The 25,854-nt window shown below is 37.9% G+C and overlaps 1 protein-coding gene across 2 annotated transcripts in view; it reads right to left on the bottom strand.

Annotated features, from left to right (window-relative positions):
- LOC127659137 (tomoregulin-2-like) overlaps positions 1 to 25,854 on the bottom strand; it is a 98,607-nt gene that overhangs the window by 49,401 nt on the left and 23,352 nt on the right. For both annotated transcript variants that reach the window (XM_052148806.1, XM_052148805.1), the window contains exon 3: positions 3,185 to 3,314. In XM_052148806.1, coding sequence (XP_052004766.1) covers positions 3,185 to 3,314 — 130 coding nt within the window. The remainder of the gene's footprint in view (positions 1 to 3,184; positions 3,315 to 25,854) is intronic.

Here is a 25,854-nt window from a genome sequence, read left to right on the forward strand (position 1 = left end):
TGCTTACTACACACCAGCTGTTGGTGGAGAGGAGAGAGTAGAGTGATAGCCAGTTGATACAGCCATGATTTATTAGGGCCAATGGTGGTGGAGGGGGAGGGAGGGGTTGGCCAGGACACTAGGGTGACACCCCTACTTTTTAAAGAAGTACCCTGGAATTGTTATGACCACAGATAGTCAGGACCTCAGTTTAACGTTTCATCCGAAGGATGGTGCCTTTTTACAGTACAGTGTCCCTGTCACTATACTGGGGCATAGGACCCAAACCTGTACTGGCCTCACAAACACCTATTCTAGCAGCAACCATAGTTTTCCCAGGAAGTCTCCCATCCAGGTAACCAGTCTAGAGCTACAGATATGGCTGCTGGCATAGAAAGAAAGTTTGGAACAACATGAGGGTGAGTTAATGATTAAAGAATTTTCAGTTATGGCTGAACTATCATTTTAATTCTGACAATGAACTAATCTAAAGTGAGGGGTTATAGTAAAAGTCCAAAGTGACAAACTTGATGTTTCTGACACCATGCCATTCTGGCAAATGCAGAATTGGTTTCAGCACCACGGACAGCATCCATAAACAGGCACAAAACAAAGAGGAAATCATGGAGAAAGCAGCTGGGAAAGATCTGAACAAGGCAAACTTTAGTTCCCCCCACACAGTTACTGTAAATAAAATGAGCTTTTAATACTTCTTTGGTTATTACAATCAATGTTTTATTTCCTGGTGCTCGAAGCAACTCACATTTAGTTATAAAACTGATGTATGAATGAGGACAGAGGTACAAGTTGCAACCAGCCACAGAAAATATCCCAGTGTGATATCTCTATAGGTCATCTGTTTGCTGCTGGATCATTTGCCAGGGAATTATTAGAGAGGAAATCAGTGTCAAAGAATTAGATGAGCTGGTACAAACATCAGAACTGTGAAACAGTTCATTTCTCTGTCTCTTTCATCCATGTCCTCAGCACGAGCAAGGATGCTGCGCTGAAAGTTTGGAAACCTTCTCTGGCAACAGGAGGGTTGAATTATGAGGCAATGTGGGTATATTAGTTTGATCTCATTTAAAGGTCACTTATCTATCTCTATATAAATCCATCTTTCCATCCATCCATCTTTTTCAGAGTTATGTCAGTCAGGTTCTTAAACTCAGTCCAGTCTGATCCAGACTCAATGCATGAATTTATAGAGTGAAATAAAAACAAATAAAATAAAGGAAACCGCATAGAGACAGACAGCTAATCAAAGAGATGATGAGATATCATTTTCAAACACTCTTCTTGTTTTCTGCTGCTTGTTTCACTAAATTAGCTTTTACCTTCCAGAACTCCTACAGACAGGTACATGCTCACACACATTCAGGTATAGATGAGAAACAATATTCTGCTGTGATTGAATTATGACTTTACCTGAAAACACAAACACAAACACACACACACACACACACACACACACACACACACACACACACACACACTTGTTGTGTTTCCATGTTTTATGGGGACTTTCCATAGACATAATGGTTTTTATACTGTACAAACTTTATATTCTATCCCCTAAACCTAACCCTACCCCTAAACCTAACCCTCACAGAAAACTTTCTGCATTTTTACATTTTCAAAAAACATAATTTAGTATGATTTATAAGCTGTTTTCCTCATGGGGACCGACAAAATGTCCCCACAAAGTCAAACATTTCGGGTTTTACTATCCTTATGGGGACATTTGGTCCCCACAAAGTGATAAATACACGCTCACACACACACACACACACACACACACACACACACACACACACACACACACACACACACACACACACACACACAGCAAATGGAAAAATTGTCATTCTTTAGATGCTTTATAAACAGAAATACTCTCCTCCCACACATTCCTACTCTCTCTCCCATGAGATTCCTGGTTTAGGCACTGTTTAATGGAGTCTGACTCAGCAACACCCAGAGTGCCAAACACCTGCTTTACCCTCACCAATACACCATCTTACTGACCGCAGAACATATTTCTGCATATATAATGTGGTCTTTGACTGATTTGCCATTAACAAGCCACACTCACTCATTATAATGAACATACTATAACAGAAAAAGTAGGATGCTTTCTGTTAACATTTCCACAACAACCACAGATAAAGCTTGCAGTAATCAGGATGCTGATTCACCTTTATTATGTGTTGTCTTTGGCTATTTACATTTGAAGAGAAATCGCTGAAGGAGCTTATTTTTCTGTCCTGTATTCTGTCCTTTTTCCTTATTGAAACTTGAATTTTGGGCGGGTCAAAGCAAAGGGCTTGCTTGCTGCTACTTGCTAATTGGGTAATATTGAGGGGGAAGGGCATTCTCATTCTAGAGAGCATGTTCTTGGACAGAAATCTGTGTAGTGCAAGATAAGTCATCAATATTTTTGGTCAGTAAACTTGAAAGAGAAAGTCTTTTGAGCAAAAAGCTAATTTTAATAGCAAATATATATATGCTAAATGTTACTTCGTGCAACTTTCAAAAGAACATTAGCATTTACAGATTTCTTTAAAGCAGATAGACATGGAATAAAAGCCACAAAACTCAAATTTTAATTAAATGGTGTCTTTAATGTAAAAGTGGCTAACCTGATCAGATTTATTTTTTCTCTCCCCAATTTGGAATGCCCAATTCCTAATGCGCTCTAAGTCCTCGTGGTGGCCTCTATCCGGGTGGTGGAGGACGAATCTCAATTGCCTCAGTGTCTGAGACGTCAATCGATTGTTGAGGCCCACGCTATACTCCGCGGCATCCACGCACAACTCAACACTCGCCCCACCGAGAGCAAGAACCACACATTATAACCCCATATGACCCTCCCTAGCAACCGGGCTAAACTGGTTGCTTAGGATACCTGGCTGGATTCACTCAGAACACCCTGGATTTGAACTCACAACTCCATGGGTGACCTGATCAGTTCTTAAGAGAAAGATTTTTATGGTACCATCAAGGTATTATTTGATAGTATTATTTCACAAATGTGGATAAAACATGCTTGACTAAGAAATAACACGTTTAACACAAAAAAAGAGTCTAAATCTGTTATAAATAGGTCAAAATAAATCTGCCTAAATAACATTTACAGGGTAAACGATTAGGCCATGGATTAACCTTCAAGTAACATGCACACTAAACACAAGGCTGAACATACCGGCAGGGCAGGATCCTTCAGAGACCGCCAGGATTTCAGTCTGCTGTTTGCAGGCATCTCTTTGCAGAAAACACTCATTTTCATAGTTTTCATTGTTGGAGCCACACACAGGAACATAGTCATTGTTGCACTGAAAAAAGAAGAGATTTTAAGCATTAGAAATTTTCTAATCTCACAAAATTCAAATCAAAGATTATAAGTATGCAAAAAAAAAAAAAAAAAAAAAGAATGTACAAAAGCAATTATAAGTTGACATTGTTTTCCACTAAGCAACTTGGTAATGGTCCTATGTGCATGAAAATATAATGGTAATGGAAATATAATAAATTACAATAAATAATTCAAAATACATTTAAACATACACATATTAATGTCATTGGGCCATATTCACAATCTAAAGACTAGTAGAACAGATTTTTGTTTCTTAAATAATTCTTAAACCTATTCTTACGTATATCCCCTGGTAATAAAGGAACAATTTATGCAAGAATGTTTTACATATGATTTGCACACACACACAAAAAGATTTTGGCCGGTTATAGAAGTTTTTTGATAAACCCAGTGTTCTATTCTAAAAAAAAAAAAAAAAAACAAGTGCAAATAAGCAAATAAAATGAAAACACAAATAAAATACATATTTTATTAAGCTGAGTCTGAGCTGGAATAAAAAGTTCATTCTGTAAGAACATGTTTTTATGTATTTGGTAGAGAACGAAGCAGAAAACTGACCTATATATCTCCCAGTTTCATTCTGATATTTTAGCAGCACCTCTTTATTTAAGGGTTTTGGATTAGCTAACAGCAGAGGATACAGAGAAGTGTGTGATGTGAATGTGAATGTGAATAAAGCTACTGTAAGGGCTGAAATACAGTCTGCCAGCTACACTGCCAATGTTCCCAAACCAGCAGAAAAAAGATGATTACAGTGTAAGAAATCACCAGGGAGGAATATCACAAAATGTGGGCAAAACCTTCAAAAATCTACCAGCTACAGTTACAGGTTGTTTAAAACAGACAAGAAGGAACTGTTTACTGAAAAAATTAGCAGTTAAAAATCAGAAACATATAGAAAATTTGGTCATACTATTTCAGAATTTATCTCTGACACAGAATATGCATATACAACTCATGGTTTATTACATATGTCAATGTCTGGCTGATATGTATGAAGACAAACAAAATACAAATCAAAGTAGAAGACAAAAAATCTAGGTCAGTGAAACAAAATTCTGATATATATCAGTAAATCTCTTTAAAACCCGATAAAATTGAACTTTGGGAGGCTTGTTGGAAAATGAAACAGTTCTAAACCTCATGCAGGTATTTTGGATGAGTCTGACTACACCACACACACAAGCACCTGGACACACAGAGATACACTGTGTTTGGGTCCAACATGCAGGGTTTGTCTGAACCCTGGGGAGGCAGGTACAGTGCAGGGCTTCAGTGGCCTGTCAGTTCATATGTTGCCTGAGGGACTATGTGGCTGTTGGCCAGCTGGTTGACAAGGGTCACAAGAATAACTGTGCCCATTGATTCTGGAGCGGGATTTGTACTCGTTGTTTTATCAGCTCAGGGCAATCTTATGCAGGCTGAGAAAGCTCTAAGCTAAAACTGGCAAGAGATCCAGAGAGAGGGGGAGTGAAATGGGAGAAAAAAAATGAAAAGCTGGGTCTACAGGATGTTGATTATGGAATGGATGGATAGAAACATGGATGGATGAGTGGAAAAGGACAAAAGAAAAATAGAAAGTGTGTGTCTATACATGGATTTATTATGTTTTATAACATGACACTGTTGAATGCCTGATTGATTGCGAGGATAATATTGCTTTCACACAACAGTTTTATAAACAAGAAGTTAAGTAATGTACGGTCATCCAGTTGCTATTGCAAAATAAACCCTGCAGGCTGATAAGATTGCATCAGGAGTTTATTACACAGCTTCCTACCAAATAAATAAATAAATGGACATGAAATCAAGGCCATGTCTTGTACATTGGTCGTGGACCACACCTTTTTTGAGGAGGGGGGGTCACGAGTGTTGAGGTCACAAATATAATGGTCCTCTTTGGTACTTTTTAAATTGTAATGATGATGAATGGAATAATTTTCCTAACAAAAGGCTTTAAATGTGATAAAGGACCAAAATGTATGGTTTCAAAAGATATATGTACTTTTGAAGTTCACTCAGTAAAAGACTTTGTATTGCTACTAATTTACCTGTTTCAGTCATATTTTTTTTTTTTTTTTTTTTGCTGTCTCAAAGGAAAGACAAATATAATTTTATTTTCGTTTTGTCATTGATGTATCTGTAAAATTACCTGACTGTGTCAGCTGTCTGACAAAAATGACACTAAATGATTTACTTACCCTCAAGTTGTCCCTCATTGTGTTTTTTTTCCAATGAAATCTTGACACAACCTTTTCTTCAAGAATATTTACACTGCAATTTTCCATACAAAAAAGTTCATATTGACCACTGCTGACAAGGTCCAAAGAGAATAAAAAAAAAAAAAAAAACATCATTAAAATACCATAAAAGTAATCCATACAACACAAAAATGCTGTATGTACCCAGAAAACTTGGAATATAATGCAAAAGTCATATGGACTACATTAATGTTGTCTCTATACTGCACATTTACAAGTGCTTTTTTGTTCATTTTGAAGCTTGACAGTTCCTGCTCACTATTGCTATTCTATGGAATAGTGCTCCTAAAAATATATATATATATTTCTTTCCAAAAATAAAATAAAAAATAACAACAAGTGGTTTTCAAATAACATAAGGGTGAGTAAATGACAGATTTATTTGTGACCTGACAAGTACATACTAAAAATGTAATGGTTTCAGTTCATGTCCAAAATTTTGAATTAATTAAAGTTATGAATCAATTAGTTTGGAAATCTCAGATTGATTGTAAATTATTAACTAATAATATTTGCATTAAAAATATATGACACTGTCCTTGTCAGAATCTAAAAACAATGGAAGTCACAAGTCATTAGGGCTACTTTCATGATATCTTCATGCTGCACCTTTAGTCCTAATCTAAGAGTTATAACAGGGCTGGAAATTGATTTAAAAAAAATAATAGATTCCTCAATTCCGAGGTGTTGGGAATCAATAATTGACTCGAAACTTTGGAATTGACTCCAAACTCCAAAGATTCGATTCCATTAGCAGCAATCTACAGATATGTATTTATTTCATCTATCACTGAACTACTACACATTCCAGATGCCTTAACAACACTAATTCAATTTACAAAAGGATTACAAAATGACTGCAGCTAAACGATCATTACATTGACTCTAAGCCATATGTAGTCCGTCAGCCATCATTAAATCAGCTCTGTTTGTTAATATAAAGCAATAGTCAGTTGCACAACCCTTCAACACATCAGACAGCTGCTTTCCATACATTTATAGTATTATACAGTGTTTTACTTTGGATTAAAGTAATAATCAAGTAAAACGCAATATTTGTGACAGAAAACTGCCATATAATACCAACTTCACCGTGTTACAACTACAACACCCTTCTGCAACCAGGAGATGACAGAGGATGATCAAGTATAAGGCGAGTTATCTAAAAATCTGTAGGTTAAAGTTAAAATGATCAATGGGCTCCACTTATAAAAGCGAGTGTCTATAACCCTTTTCTAATCCTTTTCAAAATTTTTACAGTATTTTAAAATATTTAGCATGAATTTTTTCATTAGCCTACATTTTATATAATTTTGTCAGATTAACATTTTTATTAGTTGATTATCAAACATAACACCGAACAAAGCAAAACATACATGCACAGAGTCAACCATTATCCCCTTTATCCGTAGTAATTCCCTATCCCCCTCCCAGTCCTCAACCCCACCCCAACCCCCAACAAATTTAACCATGGTCCAAGCATGAGTATACACATTTAAACATGAAGAGAAAAAAAAGAAAGAATTTTTTTTTTCACCACATGGCCATCATCGAGAGCCTTCCAGAAAAGTAATGTATTTGTCCCATTTCTTACCATATTCATCTAATCTGCCAAGATGTTTGTATGACATCTTTTCAAATGCTGCCACCCTGCCCAATTCAGTGAACCATTCTTGAAATGAGGGAGAGCCAATTAAATTCCATCCACTGAAAATAATTTGTCTGCCAGTCATTACACTAGTTTGGACCCAGCTTTTTGTATATTTGTCACCTACTTATAGAACCACCCTTCACCCAATATACATATTCTGGGGCAGAATGAAATTTGAGTATCTAAAACTCTAGGACTCTTTTTTTTTAATATTTATGATATATTTATAGAATTCTTACAACAGAAAACCACCAAAACAACACAACACACAATCCCCTGCCTGTATAACAGACTGAATAGGATATAAGAGAACTGTATGTAACATAATACAGAGAGTGACTAAAAAGATAAGCACTGGCTGGGTCCATGGTGCTCAGATAGAAGGGGAGTGATAAAGATACACCATAGGACAAAAAAAAAAAAAGACACCAAGGACAAAGACTTTAAAAATAAAATTACCATACTAACAATATATACTGCGAGCTACTAACACAAAGATAACAGGGTTCAACAAAGAGATACAGGATAATGGTGCAGTACAGGGGACCATTCAGTCAATGGAAACAGCATCCAGCTGCAGGGACTTAACATGCTCTTAAAAGGGTAACACATTTTTGACAATTTTACCTTGGAGCCACGAAGGGAGTGTTTAATTCTTTCCGGTTTTACCTAGAATAGGACATCTTTTATCCATTGAGTATGGGAGGGAGGATGAGGACTCTTCCAGTGTATCAAAATAACATTCCTTGCTAACAGTATGAGAAAAGCTACCAACTCAATGAAATGAGATGGCAACATGTAAAAGGGAGGCAGGACCCCGAACAGGCCAACTAGCGGTGAAGAGTGAATGTTAACAGTAGTAATAGCGGAAAGTGAGTCAAAGAAAGACTCCCAGAATAGAGATAGAGTGGGACAGGTCCAGAACATGTGGGTTAAATTAGCTAGTTCTAGGTGACATTAATCGCAACTTGGATCAGTGCCAGAGTAGATGTGAGTTTTTATGATGTGAGAATCTACTTTTAGAGCAGTGGACTCAGTGGACTACTTTACATTGTAAAACCCAATAACAAGCACAGATGGAAGACATGTGGACACGTTTCAAAACTGACAGCCAAGTCTTGGCCTCTATCTCTATTTTGAGATCTTTAGCCCAAGTAGTGCCCAAATTTTCAGAGGCCAAAGGGTGGCACGTGGATAAGATGTTGTATATTTTTGAGATGGGACCTCTAAGGTAAGGATTAATATTAAAAATGGTGTTGACAAGGGTAGAGGGTGGGATTGCGGGGAACCCTGGAAACTGCTTACAGATAAAGTCTTGAATCTGTACGTATCTGAAAAAATGGGTCCTTGGTAAGTTAAATACCCGAGACAACCGATCAAAAGATCCAAATGTTCCGTCAATGTAAAGATGCTTAACAGAGACAATCCCATGGCCTACCTAGGATGCAAAAGCCCTATCAGTGAAAGGAAGAAACAGAGGGTTGGAGTGCACTGGGGATAAAAGAGGTGTTGTCTGTAATCCAAAATGGCATTACCATTTTGATTCCAGATCTTGAGACAATTTTTAACTATAATATTATTGGAGTATATTGATGGTGTTAACGAGAGAGGGAGTCAAAGAAGAGACATTAAAGAGGAAGCGCCACATGCAGCCAATGAAGTGGTTGGTTATTAAAACAACCCCAGTATAACATATTTCGAACGTTTGCAGCCCAGTAAAAGAACAAGTAATGCTAAACCACCCAACTCCTTGTCTTTTTTAAAATGCTTTTTTTATTCTGGGAGTTTTTCTGTTCCAAATAAACTGAGAAATACAGCTATCAAGAGAATGGAAAAAATGCTACAGAATGAAAACCAGTATACATTGAAAATAAATATAGAAATTTGCTCATTTTTATACAGTTCATCCTGCCAGCTAGAGATAACAGAGACCAGCGGTGGAGATCTTGAGTCAATCGATCCAGCAGAGAGGAGAAATTACATTTAAAGAGGTCTGAATAGTTCTTGGTTACACAGATGCCAAAGTAGTTAAAATGTTCCAGAGATGTCTTAAATGGCAGATTTGAAAGGGGATAGGCTGCAGCTGCAGAATTTATGGGCAAGAGTTCCCTTTTATGAAAATTCAACTTATACCCCGAGATCTGCCTGAATTGCTTCAGCAAGGCTAACACTGGAGGTATGGATCAGTCTGGATCGGAGACGAAATGTAGAATATCATCAGCATACAAAGTTTGTGCTCCGAGCCCCCTTATGATGCCCATCATTTGACTGGACCTGAGGGTCACCACTAGTCGTTCAATAGTGATGGCGAACAGTAAAGGGAAAAGTGGACAGCCCTGCCAATTTCCAAGTTTAAGGGGAAAATAATTAGAGTAATCATAGTTTGTGCGGATGCAGGCTAGGGGGAAGCATATAGAAGTTCAATCCATTAAATAAATGTATTGCCAAATCCAAATCTTTTTAATAGGTGAATCAAATAGGGCCACTCCACCCAGTCAAATTCCTTCTCCTTGTCCATTTAAATAACCAAATCGGCAGTGGATGAGGGTGAGTACAATATATATCAAATAGAAATATAACACTGTGAAAAGAGTGTCTATCCTTGACAAAACCCGTTTGGTCTGTGGAAATAATTGTTGTCAGAACAGACTCTAGACACCTTGTCAGCATCTTGGCTATTAGTTTGGCATCCGCACAGAGCAAAGAAATAGGGCGAAAGTTACTAAAAAAAGAAGGGGATCCTTGCCCTTCTTTAAAATAAGAGAGATGGTGGCCTGTTTTAATGTAGGGGGGAGTATGCTGGACTGTATAATTTATCAGAGTATGCCGGATAATTTATTGGAGAACGCCTTCATCAGGAAGGCCATCAGGGCCTGGACATTTCCCATTCTGCATCGAGAATATAATTTATTTTTGTCTACCTTGAAAGGTTCATCCAGCCAAGAGGATATTTCAGGATAAATGGAGGAAATGTTTATAGACTTAAAAAAGCTTTCATAATGAGTCTCATCAGATGAACAATATGTGTAATATGCTGTGCTGAAGCATATTGTCGAATCTGGTGGGTGAGTATTTTACCTAGTTTATCTCCAAACTCATAATAAATATGACAGGTATTTAGTAGTGCTTCTGTTGCCTCATTAGCCGTCAGCATATCAAATTCAGCCTTTTTTGTGATAATGTTTTCATAAGATCAGAGTCAGGCGCATCCACATCTGGACTGCAGTTCCGCCAAAGCCCTTGAAATACAGATGCTCTGTGGACTGCAGTTCCGCCAAAGCCCTGGAGATACAGATGTTCTTTTCAGTAGTGATCTATTTCAGATAAGCAGAATAAGATATTATTTCTCTGTGCAGGCAGGCTTTGCATGCCTCCCTAATTGTTAATGCAGATATATCTGGGTTAACATTAGTAAAAATGTAGGGGTTAATGCGGTTGTCGATAATTTGAATGAAATCAGGATCAGTAAGAAGTAGCGTATTAAAGCGCCATGGGCATCATGACAGGGATCTACCAGTAAATGTGATATCTACTATGACTGTCACATCATTTGATATTACTATAGGGCTATAGGAACAGGAGCTGACAGAAGAAAGCAGCTTATTGTCAATAAGAAAATAGTCAACTCGGGTGAAAGTACCATGTACGGGAGAAAAGAAAGAGAACTGCTTGTCGCTAGGATTGAAAAAGTGCCATAGATCCGAGACTGCATACTGCTCCATAAACAGTTGGATGACTTAGATGAAGAAAGGGGCTTATTAGATGAGCTATCAAGCGAGGGATCAAAACAGCAATTAAAGTCACCACCGTGAATAAGCTGAAAGAATCTAAATCAGGAAGAGAGAAAATATATATACTTAAGTCCTCATTGTCCCAATTTGGGCCATACACATTCGCCAACATCAGACTATTGTCACAAATTTTCCCTGTAACAATAATAAAATGACCATTGGGTTCTGATATGACTTTAGATACAGACAAAGGCACTAATTTGTCAACAAAGTTTGCAGTCCCACGGGCCTTGAAAATTAAGAATGGAAAAGTGGGCCTACCCACCCTCTAAATTTAAGGTAGTCGGAAGGCTTAAGGTGGGTTTCCTGCAAGAAGGCAAATTTAGTGTTTTTAAAGGTGATTTCAGCCCCCTGACATCCCAACTGGTAAATCTGAAAGCACCAATCAGTGCTGAAAGGGTGTTATAATTTAACATAAAAAGTAAACTTTAGAGCCTGGGCAGGTGATATAGTGCACATCTCTGCACCCATGACTGGTGCCCCCTGCCTGATTCCCAGCAGCACAGAGGAAGAAATATGATAAATGGCTGATTTAAGTATGCTGAGTGAAGAAGTAGCACAGAGTTAAATCAAAGACAGTAAGAAAAAAACAACAACTCAATGAGAAACCTAATTGAGAAAACATTACACATTCAAACCCTAACCCGGCTGCTGTAAAAAGAAAAAATAGCAACAAACAATACTCTGATACAATTATCAGTGTTGCTTAATACTTCCCTACACCTATCGCACTACTCCCACAACCTTGTGCAAATAACCTTAAAGAACAAATGTTGAACCTTTTCAAACACCTAGGGTAAAACACGTTGAGCTGGTATAAACATATATGCGGCTGGTATAAAACACATATGCGGCTGGTATAAACAGGGCTTATAAGAACCTGAAGGCCCTGCTATTGCAATAGTCTGTGGTTAAAATGCCTAGCAAGACAGAATTCACCTTTCAGCAGAGCCACGGTGTGTAGGTATATAAGTATATACAAACACAGAAACATATTGATTCGGAAAAGAAAATTTACAGTTAAGATGCAGTTTAAGTCAATAATAAGGTGAATGTTATGAAAAGAAAAGTCTGCACCACCATAACGCCATCAACAGCACCGCAACATCAGTAAACAAAAGTGTGCCGGTTAGCTTGCTTACAGGTTCCGGGCCCTGGACAAACTTGACAGCCTCCGAAGTGGACAGGAGTCATGTCTTGCCCCTGTTAGGCATAGTGATGCACAGCCTGGCTGGGTAGAGGAGGGCTGTAGTCATTGCACAAGCAGATCTTGTGGCCTTTGTAGAGCAGGTCATCTTGTTTGCAAGCCTTGTGGATCACCAGATCTTTAACTTGGAACCGGTGAAAACACAGGATAACAGGCTGGGGCCCACCCGGGGTCAGCTTGGGTGCGAGGCTCTGATGAGCTCGGTTTTGCTCGGGGGGCGAAGCGAGAATGTCCATGCTAAGAACATTGAGTAGTTGGGAGAAAAACGCTGATGGACAGGGACCCTCAATCGACTTTGAGCTTAAGTAGCTCGTTATCTCTCTGCAAAGCGGAGCAGCCGCCCTTGAGTTGCTGAAGCCATTGGTTGGCTAAAGTAGCTTTAGCCTCCAGAGAATTTATATGCTGCTCGTGATCAGTAACGGTGGAATGAAAGCTGTCCAGCTAGGAAGCCAGAGACACGAATGAGGATTTTAAATAAGCCGAAAGGGCATCTCTGTGTTCGTCCAGTAACAGGATAATGTCGGCCATGTTTATGCTAGCCATTGACAGAGATTCCCATCTTTTTCAAAGTATATTCCTTTTGCTTTGGACATTGTCATATGCACAGTTACCACTAGCATATAAAACTATTGCAAACAACTTAAGTCAAAAATGGCAAAGTTAAAAATAAAAGTGCAACAGTGGGAGCAGGCTGAATACACGGCTACTCTGCACGAACTATATTTTAAAGATAATTTTGTAAAAATCCAAATAACTTTACAGATCTTTATTGTAAAGGGTTTAAACAATGTTTTCAATGCTTGTTCAATGAACCATGAACAATTAATGAATATGCCCCAGTGGAACGGTTGTTGAGACACTAACAGCTTACAGACGGTAGGCAATTATGGTCACAGTTATAAAAATTAGGACACTAAAGAGACCTTTCTACTGACTCTGAAAAACACAAAAAGAAATATGCCCAGGATCCCTCCTCATCTGAGTGAACGTGCTTTAGGCATGCTGCATGGAGGCAAGAAGACTGCAGATGTATCCAGGAAAATAAATTGCAATGTCCGCACTGTGAGACGCATAAGACAGCATTACAGGGGGAAAGGAAGGGGGAGGATGACCGAGCCCATCCTCGCAGTGGCAGACCATGTGTAACAAAACCTGCACAGGATCAGTACATCCGAATATCACACCTGCGGGACAGGTACAGGATGGCAACAACAACTGCCCAAGTTACACCAATAGCCTGTCTGCAATAGGCTTAGAGAGGCTGGACTGAGGGCTTGTAGGCCTGTTGTACGGCAGGTCCTTACCGGATATCACCGGCACAAACCCACCTTCGCTGGATCAGACAGGACAGGCAAAAAGTGCTCTTCTCTGACGAGTCACGGTTTTGTCTCACCAGGGGTGATGGTCAGACTCACGTTTATCATGGAAGGAATGAGCGTTACACCGAGGCCTGTGCTCTGGAGTGGGATCAATTTGGAGGGTTCGTCATGGTCTGGGGCGATGTGTCACAGCATCATCGGACTGAGCTTGTTGTCACTGCAGGCAATCTCAACGCTGTGCGTTAAACGGAAGACATCCTCCTCTCTCATGTGGTATCCTTCCTGCAGCCATACTGCTCATTCTTGATTTCCTGCAAGACAGGAATGTCAGTGTTCTGCCATGGCCATGGGTATCTCAATCCCATTGAACACGTCTGGGACCTGTTGGATCGGCGGGTAAGGGCTAGTGCCATTCAACACAGAAATGTCCGGGAACTTGCAAGTGCCCTGGTGGAAGAGTGGGGTAACATCTCATAGCAAGAATGTGCAAATCTGGTGCAGTCCATGAGGAGGAGATGCACTGCAGTACTTAATGCAGCTGGTGGCCACACAAGGTACTGACTGTTACTTTTGATTTTGACCCCTCCTTTATTCAGGGACACATAATTCCATTTATGTTGGTCACATGTATGTGAAACATGTGCAGTTTATGTCTTAGTTGTTGCATCTTTTTATGTTCATACAAATATTTACACTTGTTAAGTTTGCCGAAAATAAAAGCAGTTGAAAGAGAGAGGATGTTTCTTTTTTTACTGAGTTTATGTGTGATGCTACTTTGCAGGGCCCAGTCATTACGTAGGTATGTATGAAAGGGTTAATAATACAGTTGAAGTCAGAAGTTTACATACACCTTAGCCAAATACATTTAAACTCAGTTTTTCACAATTCCTGACATTTAATCATAGAAATTTCAGCTTTTATCCCTTTCATCACATTTCCAGTGGGTCAGAAGTTTACATCAAATTTCTTAGTATATTGGTAGCATTGCCTTTAAATTGTTTAACTTGGGTCAAACGTTTTGGGTAGCCTTCCACATGCATCTCACAATAAGTTGCTGAAATTTTGGCCCATTTCTCCAGACAGAACTGGTGTAACTGAGTCAGGTTTTTAGTGTGCTCGCACACAATTTTTCAGTTCTGCCCACAAATTTTCTATCAGATTGAGGTCGTAGCTTTGTGATGGCCACTCCAGTACCTTGACTTTGTTGTCATTAAGCCATTTTGCCACAACTTTGGAGGTATGCTTGGGGGTCATTGTGCATTTAGAAGACCCATTTGCGACCGAGCTTTAACTTCCTGGCTGATGTCTTGAGATGTTGCATCAATATTATCCACGTCATTTTCATTCCTCATGATGCCATCTATTTTGTGAAGTGCACCAGTCCCTCCTGATGCAAAAAACCCCGCAACATGATGCTGCCACCCCCATGCTTCATGGTTTGGATGATGTTCTTCGGCTTGCAACCCTCACCCTTTTTCCTCCAAACATAACAATGGTCATTATGGCCAAAAAGTTAAATATTTGTTTCATCAGACCAGAGGAAATTTCTCCAAAAAGTAAGATCTTTGTCCCCATTTGCAATTGCAAACTGTAGTCTGGCTTTTTATGGTGGGTTTGGAGCAGTGGCTTCTTCCTTGCTGAGCAGCCGTTCAGGTTATGTTGATATTTGACTTGTTTCAATGTGGATATACATACTTGTCTACCTGTTTCCTCCAGCATCTTCACAAGGTCTGTTGCTGTTTTTCTGGGATTGATTTGCACTTTTTGCACCAAACTATGTTTTATCTCTATGCGTCTCCTTCCTGAGCGGTATGATGGCTTCTGATAATTCTGCTAATTGTACCTGTGGATGTATTTTAAGTCCATGGTGTTTATACTTGCATACTATTGTTTGTAGGCCTACAGATGAATGTGGTAGCTTCAGGCATTTGGAAACTGCACCCAAGAATGAAACAGACTTGTCGAGGTCCACAATAATTTTGCTGAGGCTTTGACTAATTTCTTTGGATTTTCATATGATGTCAAGCAAAGTGGCACTGAGTTTGAAGGTAGGACTTAAAATACATTCACAGGTACAATTAGCCTATCAGAAGCTAATTGGCTAATTGCCTAAAGGCTTGACATAATTTTCTGTAATCTTCAAACTGCTTAAAGGCACAGTTGACTTGGTGAATGTAAACTTCTGACCCACTGGAATTGTGATATTCTAATTAAAAGTGAAACAATCTGTCTACAAACAATTGTTGGAAAAATGACTCATGTCATGCACAAAGTGGATGTCCTAAACGACTTGACAAAACTATAGTTTGCTAATATGAAATCTGTTAAATGGTTAAAAACTGAGTTTTAATGACTTCAACCTAATGTCATTCATGCTACAGTACCTTAAATAGTGCAAAGTACGCTTTGTAATGAGCTGTTTATTATGAGATTTCACTTTATCTCCCTTTTTTCTGAATCAAAATAGAATCATAAAGATGCATCTGGAATCGACTCTTGGAATCGATTCCGAAACCATATGGAGTTGATTCCAAAATGTCTGGAATCGAACAGCCCTAGGTTTTAACGCTTTACTTTGTATCACTTTTCTGAGACAATGTCAAGTAATTTTCTAAAAGGCTATTTCAAAAGCTTGACAGATAAACACATTCATTTATTCCTTTATAATATATAAACATTCACTCTTTGTCTTAAGCCTGATCTTATTGAGCTTGCGGGGGCAATATGATTATGTTTAGAATATTGTTGTTGCAAATTCTACTAATTTAAACTTCTCACCAAGCTAAAGCTATCTATCTTGCTAAGATAGGTGAGGTTTTTGTCAAAATATAGAGTTATTACATTATAGCTGTATATATTTTCAGCTACTATTGCTAATTTATAACTTTTTTTTTTGTTAAGCAAATGTAAAATTTTATGAAAAAAAGAATAATCTGATTTGTGCTAAAAATAAAATGGTAGGGACAGTGAAAATGTTTGCATGCAAGGCAAGTAAAAATTCCCAAACAGGCCAGCAAAAAAAAAAGAAAAAAGAAAAAAAGAAAATCTTGTAAAATGTCCTCATGCATCAAGGTCAAATGTGGTTTGAGTTCTCTTTTTGATAAAAAATATTCCACTATTAGAACATCTGAGTAACAGCTAAAGACAGAAAGGGAAAAAGTATTGAGTGACAGAGAAGCATAACTGAGACAGGAAAAAGATTGAAATCTCAGAATGTGATCTCAAAATAAATGCAAGAATGAGCAGAGAGAGAGAGAGAGAGAGAGAGAGCGAGAGAGAGAGAGAGAGAGAGAGAGAGAGAGAGATTACTATCTTTTAAACCTTTTACTCTCTTGACATTTCTTCAGTTATTCACTCAATCTTTTAGGCATGGCATGATGCAATAGTGAGAAAGGCTGCCCAGCCCCAGGCTGCCCCAGCATGCCCTGAAAAATGAATTTTTTGCCGAACTCCTTCAGTTTGGTACTTTTAAATTTGCCTCATGTGAGAATGTAGGGCATTAGAACTCTGTATCTGAGAAAGAGAAATAGGCAATTATGATGGAATAAGGTGATTGGGATAAATGCACACCGAAGGTTACAAGATCATAGAGGCAATAATCTGACTTTACCTGTCACAAAAATAATCTTTTGCACTTGCACTTCTGAGGTGTTGGATTGAAACAGCATTTAGATTAAATGGAAGTTGAAAAACATGTTGATAGATATAATACATACACTTAAAATTCGGTAAATTACAAAATAATTAATTACTATTACTATACTAATACTATCATGTGGGCTTAAATAGAAGAAACATACTGGAAATTCTGCAATTTAGCAGTAAAACAGCAGTGCAGTGTTTACATTTATGTATTTGAAAGACACTGTTATCCCAAGTATTTTATTAATATGTGTGTTTCCTGCCAATCAAACTCGTGACATTGATGTTTCCTGTGCTGTGCTACAAGTTGAGAAACAGGAACACAGTAGCATGTAAACAAAGTCAGTATTGTCAACAAAGTCAGCTAACCTGAGAGGTCTTTTAAGGGACTCTCCATTAATTTGGCTTCACAAAAGAGTGAATCTGTAAAGAGCTTTGCAGTCCATTCCTTGTTCATGCTAATTAAATTGAACATGTCACTGCTCAGAAAATGTAGATGTATTTATTTATTTTTTGCACAGAAATGATTTTGAATTGAATATAACCTTATTAGTTATGATGCTGGCAAACAGTAAATAATAAATAACACCTATTATCCTATTTTGGGGAAAAAATTATATTGAGCTTATATTTTGGTTCAATATTATTCTCTCTCTCGCTCTCTCTCTCTCGCTCTCTCTCTCTACTCGCTCTCTCTCTCTCTCTCTCTCTCTCTCTCTCTCTCTCTCTCTCTCTCTATATATATATATATATAATATATATATATTTAATAATAATAATGTATTATTTTTAATAATAATAAATTTTTAATAATTGATCATTTATTTATTTATTTTTTGCAATGGACGAACAATGGCTATTGATAATGAAAATGACTGAAGCCACAGTTAATTTAAAGGTGCGCATGTGTGTGTGTGTGTGTGTGTGTTTATGTGGTTTATGAGGACAATTTTTTAGGTTACAAACTGGTAATTACAAAGGTATTATGCTATAAATGTGGTTAATGAGGACATTTCTAGTGTCCCCAAAATTTAAATAGCTTAAAAAAAAATATTAAACAATGTTTTATTGAACATTTAAAAATGCAGAAAGTTTTCTGTGAGGGTTAGGTTTAGGGGTTGTGATAGGTTCAGGAGATAGAATCTATAGTTTGTACAGTATAAAAACCATTATGTCTATGGAAAGTCCTCATAATGATAGGTAGACCAACGTGAGTGTGTGTGTGTGTGCGTGCGGTTGAGAATGGAGAAGAATTTATCAGTAGTTATCAAAAGAATACACTGTCCTCAACTAAAAGTAGAAGACATAAAATAGATTGATCAATACAAATCAAGTCATGTTGGTAGTTAAATAGTAAAGCCAGCTGAATGACAAATGATTAAACAAGGAGAAAGGAGAAAAGGAAACTGAAGAAAAAAGAGACAATGACAGAGAGGCAGGCATATGGAGGGACAGAAAAAACACAGAGATAAAGAGAGTCATGAGAAAAGGCCATAAGGCCAGGCAGCATGTGTTCAAAAGCAATCTAGAGCAATAAGCCTCCCAACAGAGTCTCACATGCACAGGATGGTGGCCAACAAAGCTCTTCACCCAATACACAAAACCAACACTAGGGTATTTCTACACAACACTGTTGCGTTTAATGCTACAGGTTGTCTCTACCTACTCCTACCTCTAACCTTAAATCTACTACTAAATCCAGCCTGATCTTATGAACATCACACTACCATTGCAACATTTTGCTAAAATAATTATGTGCTTCTTTACACATTTGGCTGCAGTTTACAAGTGAAATTTTCAGCGAAAAGCGGTTGAAATGCCTCAAAATCAGACAAGGTTTTTAAAGTAAATATTAGAGTTAGGGAGGTTTTAATGAGTAAAACGTACCTCTCTAACCTAAAACTTTAACCTAAACCTAACCAATAGTAATCTAATATCAAATGAGAGGTAAACAAAACAGACATCCTTACCCTAAACTGACACTTATACTATTGATATGTTAAAGTATTGTGATATTTTTCTCGTGATATTATATAAATATTAACACGCCAGATATCTATATTATTATTAAAGATTTTCCACATCAATATTGTGGTGATGGGAAAAATGTGTCACTTGCCAATTCGATCTAGGAATTCAACAGTAGTCCCTTTGGTGCAGCTATCATGCTTTACACATAATCACCCTCACTTACTAAAATGTATCACAATTTTACAGTAGTAACATTAACTTGCTATTCTGAGGTATTTTGACAAAAGTGTCAAAAATATTCTAACCTATTAAGTGAAATCAATTATGCTTTTGTGCATTGAAGCTGTGCTGTAATAAATAATGTTTTTAAAGTGTTTAGGCTACTATTATATTCATAAATACTATAATTATTTTAGAAAGACTAGCTACATTAACCTATCCACAGAAATAGGGAGCCATTATGGTCTTATATGCTTATGGCTTTTAATTGTATATAGATATTAGAAAATAAACTGGCCTTGTTTTGTAAACTGCCACTTTTATATTAATTTAACAATAACAATATTTTTTGGTGATTTGGAAACAGTTCTCGTAAATCCGATGAAGACGAATGAAAAATATTGAGTGAAATATCACAATATATTGTAGTTTTGAATCGCAATACACCAAAAATAAAGATTCACAATAATAACCTATCGTGGCCTAAATATTGGTATTATATCATACCTTGTGACTCCCACCCCTAACCTAAATCTAACCAATATTATTGTAAAAGCAAATGCAACATGAAAAGCACATTTTCTGAAGCAACCACGTCACATCGTGTTTCTTATATTACTACTTTAACAGGTGCATATCCAAAAATTTTAATATCGTGGAAAAGTTATTTAGTTTCATAATTTAATTAAAAAAGTGGAACTTTCATATATTCTAGATTCATTACACATAAAGTGAAATATTTCAAGCCTTTTTTTGCTGTAATCTTGATGATTACAGCTTACAGCTCATAGAAATAAACAATCTAGTTCCTCATAATATTAGAATAAAGAAATTATAATACAGAAATGTCGACCTTCTGAAAAGTATGTAAATTTATGCACTAAATACTTGGTCAGGGCTCCTTTTGCACAAATTACTGCATCAATGCGGCGTGGCATGGAGGCAATCAGCCTGTGGCACTGATGAGGTATTATGAAGCCCAGGTTTCTTTGATAGCGGCCTTCAGCTCGTCTGTATTGTTGGGTCTGGTGTCTCTCATTTTCCTCTTGACAATACCCCATAGATTCTCTCTGGGGTTCAGGTCAGGCGAGTTGGCTGGCCAATTAAGCACAGTAGCACTATGGTCAGCAAACCAGTTACTAGTAGTTTTGGCACTGTGGGCAGGTGCCAAGTCCTGCTGGAAAAGGAAATCACCAACTCCATAAAGCTTGTCAGCAGGTGGAAGCATGAAGTGCTCTAAAATCTCCTGGTGGATGGCTACATTGACTCTCGACTTGAGAAAACACAGATGACATGGCACCCCAAATCATCACTGACCTTGGAAACTTCATACTGCACTTCAAGCAACTTGGATTCTGTGCCTCTCCACTCTTCCTCCAGACTCTGGGACCTTGATTTCCAAATGAAATGCAAAATTTACTTTCATCTGAAAAGAGGACTTTGGACCACTGAGCAATAATTTGCAGTAGTTCATGCAAAAGGAGCCCCATCCATGTATTGAGTGCATAAATTAACATACTTTCAGGAGGTCGACATTTCTGTATTAAAAATGATTTATTATAATATTTTGAGACACTGGACTTTTTATTTCCATGAGCTGTAAGGCTTGAAATATTTCACTTTATGTGTAATGAATCTAGAATATATGAAATTTCCACTTTTTGAATTTCCACGATATCATTTTTTTTTTTAGATGCACCTGTATTATATGCCTAGGTTTGAATCGCAATCTTCCAAGACTAAACTCAACACTCTATTAGGTAAGCTTACTTAGCAGTGGGTGAGTAATAGAGCAGGGGGAAAATGCTAATAAAGTCATAATCAGCCTTTGTACTCCTGATTTGTGTGAGTGAGTAAAACACACAGCTGTTGTAGAAACTCAAATGTTAATTTCATCAGAAAGCTGTAGTGAAACGTGGCACATAAAAGTCAGTTTGCAAAAACGTCATAGAAATGCTCATTCTATGAGACTACAGTAGGTTGACTAAATATATCCCTAAACCTAAACTTAGTAACAATGAAGGAGAGTCTTTCGAGATGTGTTACCTTGACACAATCCTTTTGAAGCACAGTCAAGAACTGAATGTGTTATTTGTGTGCCTGTGAGCAGGTGTGCTCAGACAGAACAATCTGTAAGTAAAACAGGTACAGGTATGTGAACAATATTTAGCCGTGGCATAGGAGGAACTAGAAGTGTGTTTCAGTCTGCTCCGTTGATTAGTGATACGAGCACTGAACAGGGAGTCCCTCAAAATGTCCAGATTGCAGTAAAAACCAGTGAGCATTGGCTGCTCACTATATTCACTCACTGGAAATGTTGTCATGGCTTCTTAATTCTTCAAGTTGTCAGAGGTCCGAAGACAAAGCCTTTTTTTCCTTTTGAGATTCTGTTTGTAATGATCTATTATCCCTACTGTGCATAGTTTATGGAAGAAATTTTTATTTACAAAGTAGTGCACTGTGTTGCATTATACATTTTTTTTTATTGCAATTATATATCACAAGACAGGGAACATTTAACTACGTGAGACGCAGCTACCAAAATGAACACAAAAAAGGAAATACATAACCAACAACAAAACAAAAGAAGTAAGTATAAGGAACAAGGCGGGTGGTATACTGAATAATGACACTTAACAAGACCACCTATTTGTTTTTTTAAAGTATTTGAAACTCTGAAATATTTTCTGTGCTGCATGGTATGTGATTTCCCTGGATAACCTCTATCTGATGCACTGCAGTTCCTGTTTCATCCTGCAGGAGCTGCTGTGGGGCTATGATCTGGAAGTGAGCACTAGATCGCTTGCTTTGGATCACATTTTCCTCATTATCTGTAGCTTATTTTAAAATATCCGTTGCTTCACAAAAACGTTGAAAGTACTACAACTGTTAGTGCAAACAGCACACAGAAACCTGTGCTACTATGTTACTGAACGCTTTGACATTTCATTCAACCTTTACCTAAACTGATGTCATACTTAATCACAGACAGACTAGTTATCTGTTATAGACTAGCCTTGAGCAGTTGGAAGTCTATAAATCCTTTGTTTTCCATCTATCAGGTTATTTTTTAGTTCAGCCATTCATTCCCGCATCAGTCAGTCCATCCATCAAGCGGCACAAATCAGCTGTTCTCTTTCTGACAAGTCAATCCATCTGTGCTAGGTACTATACCTACTGCCTTTGCCCGAATAAAGAAACTTCAAGCAGTAGGGCTAGACTGAACCAAGACAGGCAATTAAAGTCAGACACAGTGAGCAGGAGAAGAGTTTGGTGCACTGATAGGACTGACTGTAAACTGCTTCTTTAGTTCTTTAGTGAGAGGAAGAGCTAACAGCACTGAAAACTACCAAAACAGCTGTTGACATATTAAGACACAAGGGTTAACTAATGCTTGAACACCACAATGGGGTCAGGTATTTATTTTTTAGGTGGCAACATAGGCAGTTAGAGTTGAATTTAAGGGGTTTGTTTACCTTTATGTGGGTACCAAAAACATGAAGTATTTCATCTTTTTCTGTCAGAAACTTCGATTGAATCTAATAATCAATTGGTAATACTATCAATCTCAACAATTAGATGTTACCTATACAAATCTAATCAACAAGTGAGTGAAACACTGGGAATAAGAATATCCACCAGCAAGTGTGAAATCTGAGTGAATCATTCACAAGAATAGTGCAGTTGCAAAATTCCCATATGGTCTAACAAAATGAGCCACTAAATACATTTTATGATAAAGAGTAAAAATACAAATGTGTGTACTTGGCTACTTTTCAGTGGGTACACAACAACTTGAAATGAAACAGGCATAGTGGGTTAATTATGCATTGTGGAACATGATATAATCCATTTGATTCATTAGGCATTATGGAGCATTTCTTTTCACCCTAGGGCACATTATAAGGGGCTGAAACAGCACAACTCGAGAAACATGAGAGAGCAGAAGGATGCTCAAAGTGCATCAAGAGTGAGCAGATGTGACTGCAAAGAAAAGACATCACACGCACACACAGACACACAGCTCATTCTGACAAGTACACAGACAGTCACAGACATAAAGTCTGCCTTGACAGTTTTTTTCCACATGCATTAAGATAACGTAAAGCCTATCGGCTGTGTATCAGTAACATCAGCTGATTCTTATCTGGAGAAAAACCCTGTCAAAGCCCTGAGGAGAGTAGAAGCATGTCAGGACACCTTCTCTTTAAATTCCAGTTCTTTAGATGCGACATCCTTAGTGCTCCAACCACCGCTTTCTCAGAAAACACAAAGCTGCCCATGCTTTGAAATCTGAAAATCTCAGACAGCGTGAGTGGCACTTGGATTAGAAGAGTTACAGATCTGATCATTTGGAACACCTGTGGTTCCTCAACAGAAAACAGAGACAGTGTCTTTGAGTGGCCCTGTCAGCTGGGCCTCTGGAGTGATGGATATCCGGCACAGCGTTTGTGACATACTAAAATCTCCAGGGAATGGCGATGGAAAACTGGGCCTTTCTGTCAGATCATTTGTTCCGTACAAAAGAGATGAGTTGGCCTTAATCCAGGTGAGGAACGTGAATGGGCGTGAGTCTCGCACAAGGACACAAAGGTACATATTCATTCATTTGCGATTTGTTCTCTCATCATTCCAAAATGTTGCTTGCTTCAGCTGTCGGACTTAGAAAAAAAAAGCCCCATGAGGATAGACCTGTCCAATTCAGGCGATAGTTTGAGGTAGCTGTCTTAAATTTTGAATTCATATACAGTTTCATTTGGGAAAGAGAGCAACTACGTCATAGTACATTTGGATTCAACCCTTGCTTTCTTAAAGAAGCACATTATCTGTGACAGCTCTGAGGGAGAGTGGCCAATAGGGTCAAGGGAAGAAAAAAAAAAAGAAAAAACAGATGAGGCGCGATGTCCTGGAGAGGCACAAACGAAAAAAAAAAAAAAAATCTGGTGCATGTCTCTCCAGATGATGTATTTTTTTTACCCCTTAGATACAGACGGCCTGCCATTGTGTGACTGAGTGACATTCCCCATTCCCTGGATGCCCGTGATACGTGGGGGGGTCAACTAGCAAGGAGGAAGGAAGTAAAGGCTTCTGGCTCCCTCCTTAACTGCTTGACAGTCTGGTCTTGATTAGAGTAACGCTCTTCCCAGCAAGGAGCTCCCGGGCCCTGTCAGGGGAGACGGCTCTTCAGTAATAGCATCTGACAGGCTGAGGGGAGCCGTGTGGGGACAGATACAGATGCTGCTATCCTGAGCGGCATCAGGCTCAAGCGAACATCACCCACCACTGTAGATTCCACACATAACCAACTCTCCAGCTGCCAACCCGCCAACCAATCTAAAGTCACATGCCAAGTGAGGGTCTGAGTGTACATGCACGTATGACACATACCACATCTAACACAGCCAAGAAGAAAAACAGTTTCTACTTATATGACTACATTTTCAATCCCCCAGAGTTCTTACAGGAAACTGGACCTAATTCTGCACAGAAATAGCTTCCTTCCAGATTTTAATTGCTTCATTTTTTATATATATATTGGTGGAAGTTATCTTCTGCAGCACGTGGAGGGAAGCTATTAGGGGTGATAGAAATGAGGAAAGACAGCTAAAGAAACAGCTTAGGATTTAAAACAAATGGAAGTGAAATGGAAAAATAATCAAGAATGGGAGGTGAAATGCTGGTCAAAAAGACTGACATCAGCTGGCAAAGACTGCTATGTCACAAATCAAAAGCACTTCAAAAGCACTGCAATTTGTTCAAACAAAAACAGATCAGTGTGAATATGGCCTTAACCAGTATTCACATCTGGAACAGTACATCATTTGAATTCTGTATTGTCAAACAAATAATTCTGACTTTAATTTCTAATTAGATGAGCCACTCAAAGTCATTGTAAAATGGTAAAATGTAAAATCTGACTGTACAGTCAAAATTAATAAACAGTTAGGCTAATTAATTTGCCATATTATACAGTCAGGGAAACAAACAAAATCACTTGATTATTACAATTATTAATAATAAATGTAACTATGTATTGATCTCTAGTATATCATGGTTAAAGGGATAGCTCACAAAAAAAAAAAAATAATAAAAAAAAAATCTCTCATCATTTACTCACCCACATGCCATCCCAGATGTTTATGACTTTCTTTCTTCTGAAGAACACAAATAATTTTTTTTATAAGAATTTCTCAGCTCTGTAGGTCCTTACAATGCAAGTGAATGAGTACCAAAATTTTGAAGCTCCAACATCCACAAAAAGGGAGCATAAAGGTAATCCATTTGATTCCAGTGGTTAAATCTATGTGTTCAGACATGATATGATAGGTGTGGGTGAGAAACTGATCAATGTTTATGTCATTTTTTTTGCATAAATTCCCCTCCCTGCCCAGTAGGGGGCGATATGCACAAAGTATATGAATCAGAAGGAGAAGTGAA

The sequence above is a fragment of the Xyrauchen texanus genome, chromosome 18, assembly GCF_025860055.1.
Source record: "Xyrauchen texanus isolate HMW12.3.18 chromosome 18, RBS_HiC_50CHRs, whole genome shotgun sequence".
Lineage (NCBI taxonomy): Eukaryota > Metazoa > Chordata > Actinopteri > Cypriniformes > Catostomidae > Xyrauchen > Xyrauchen texanus.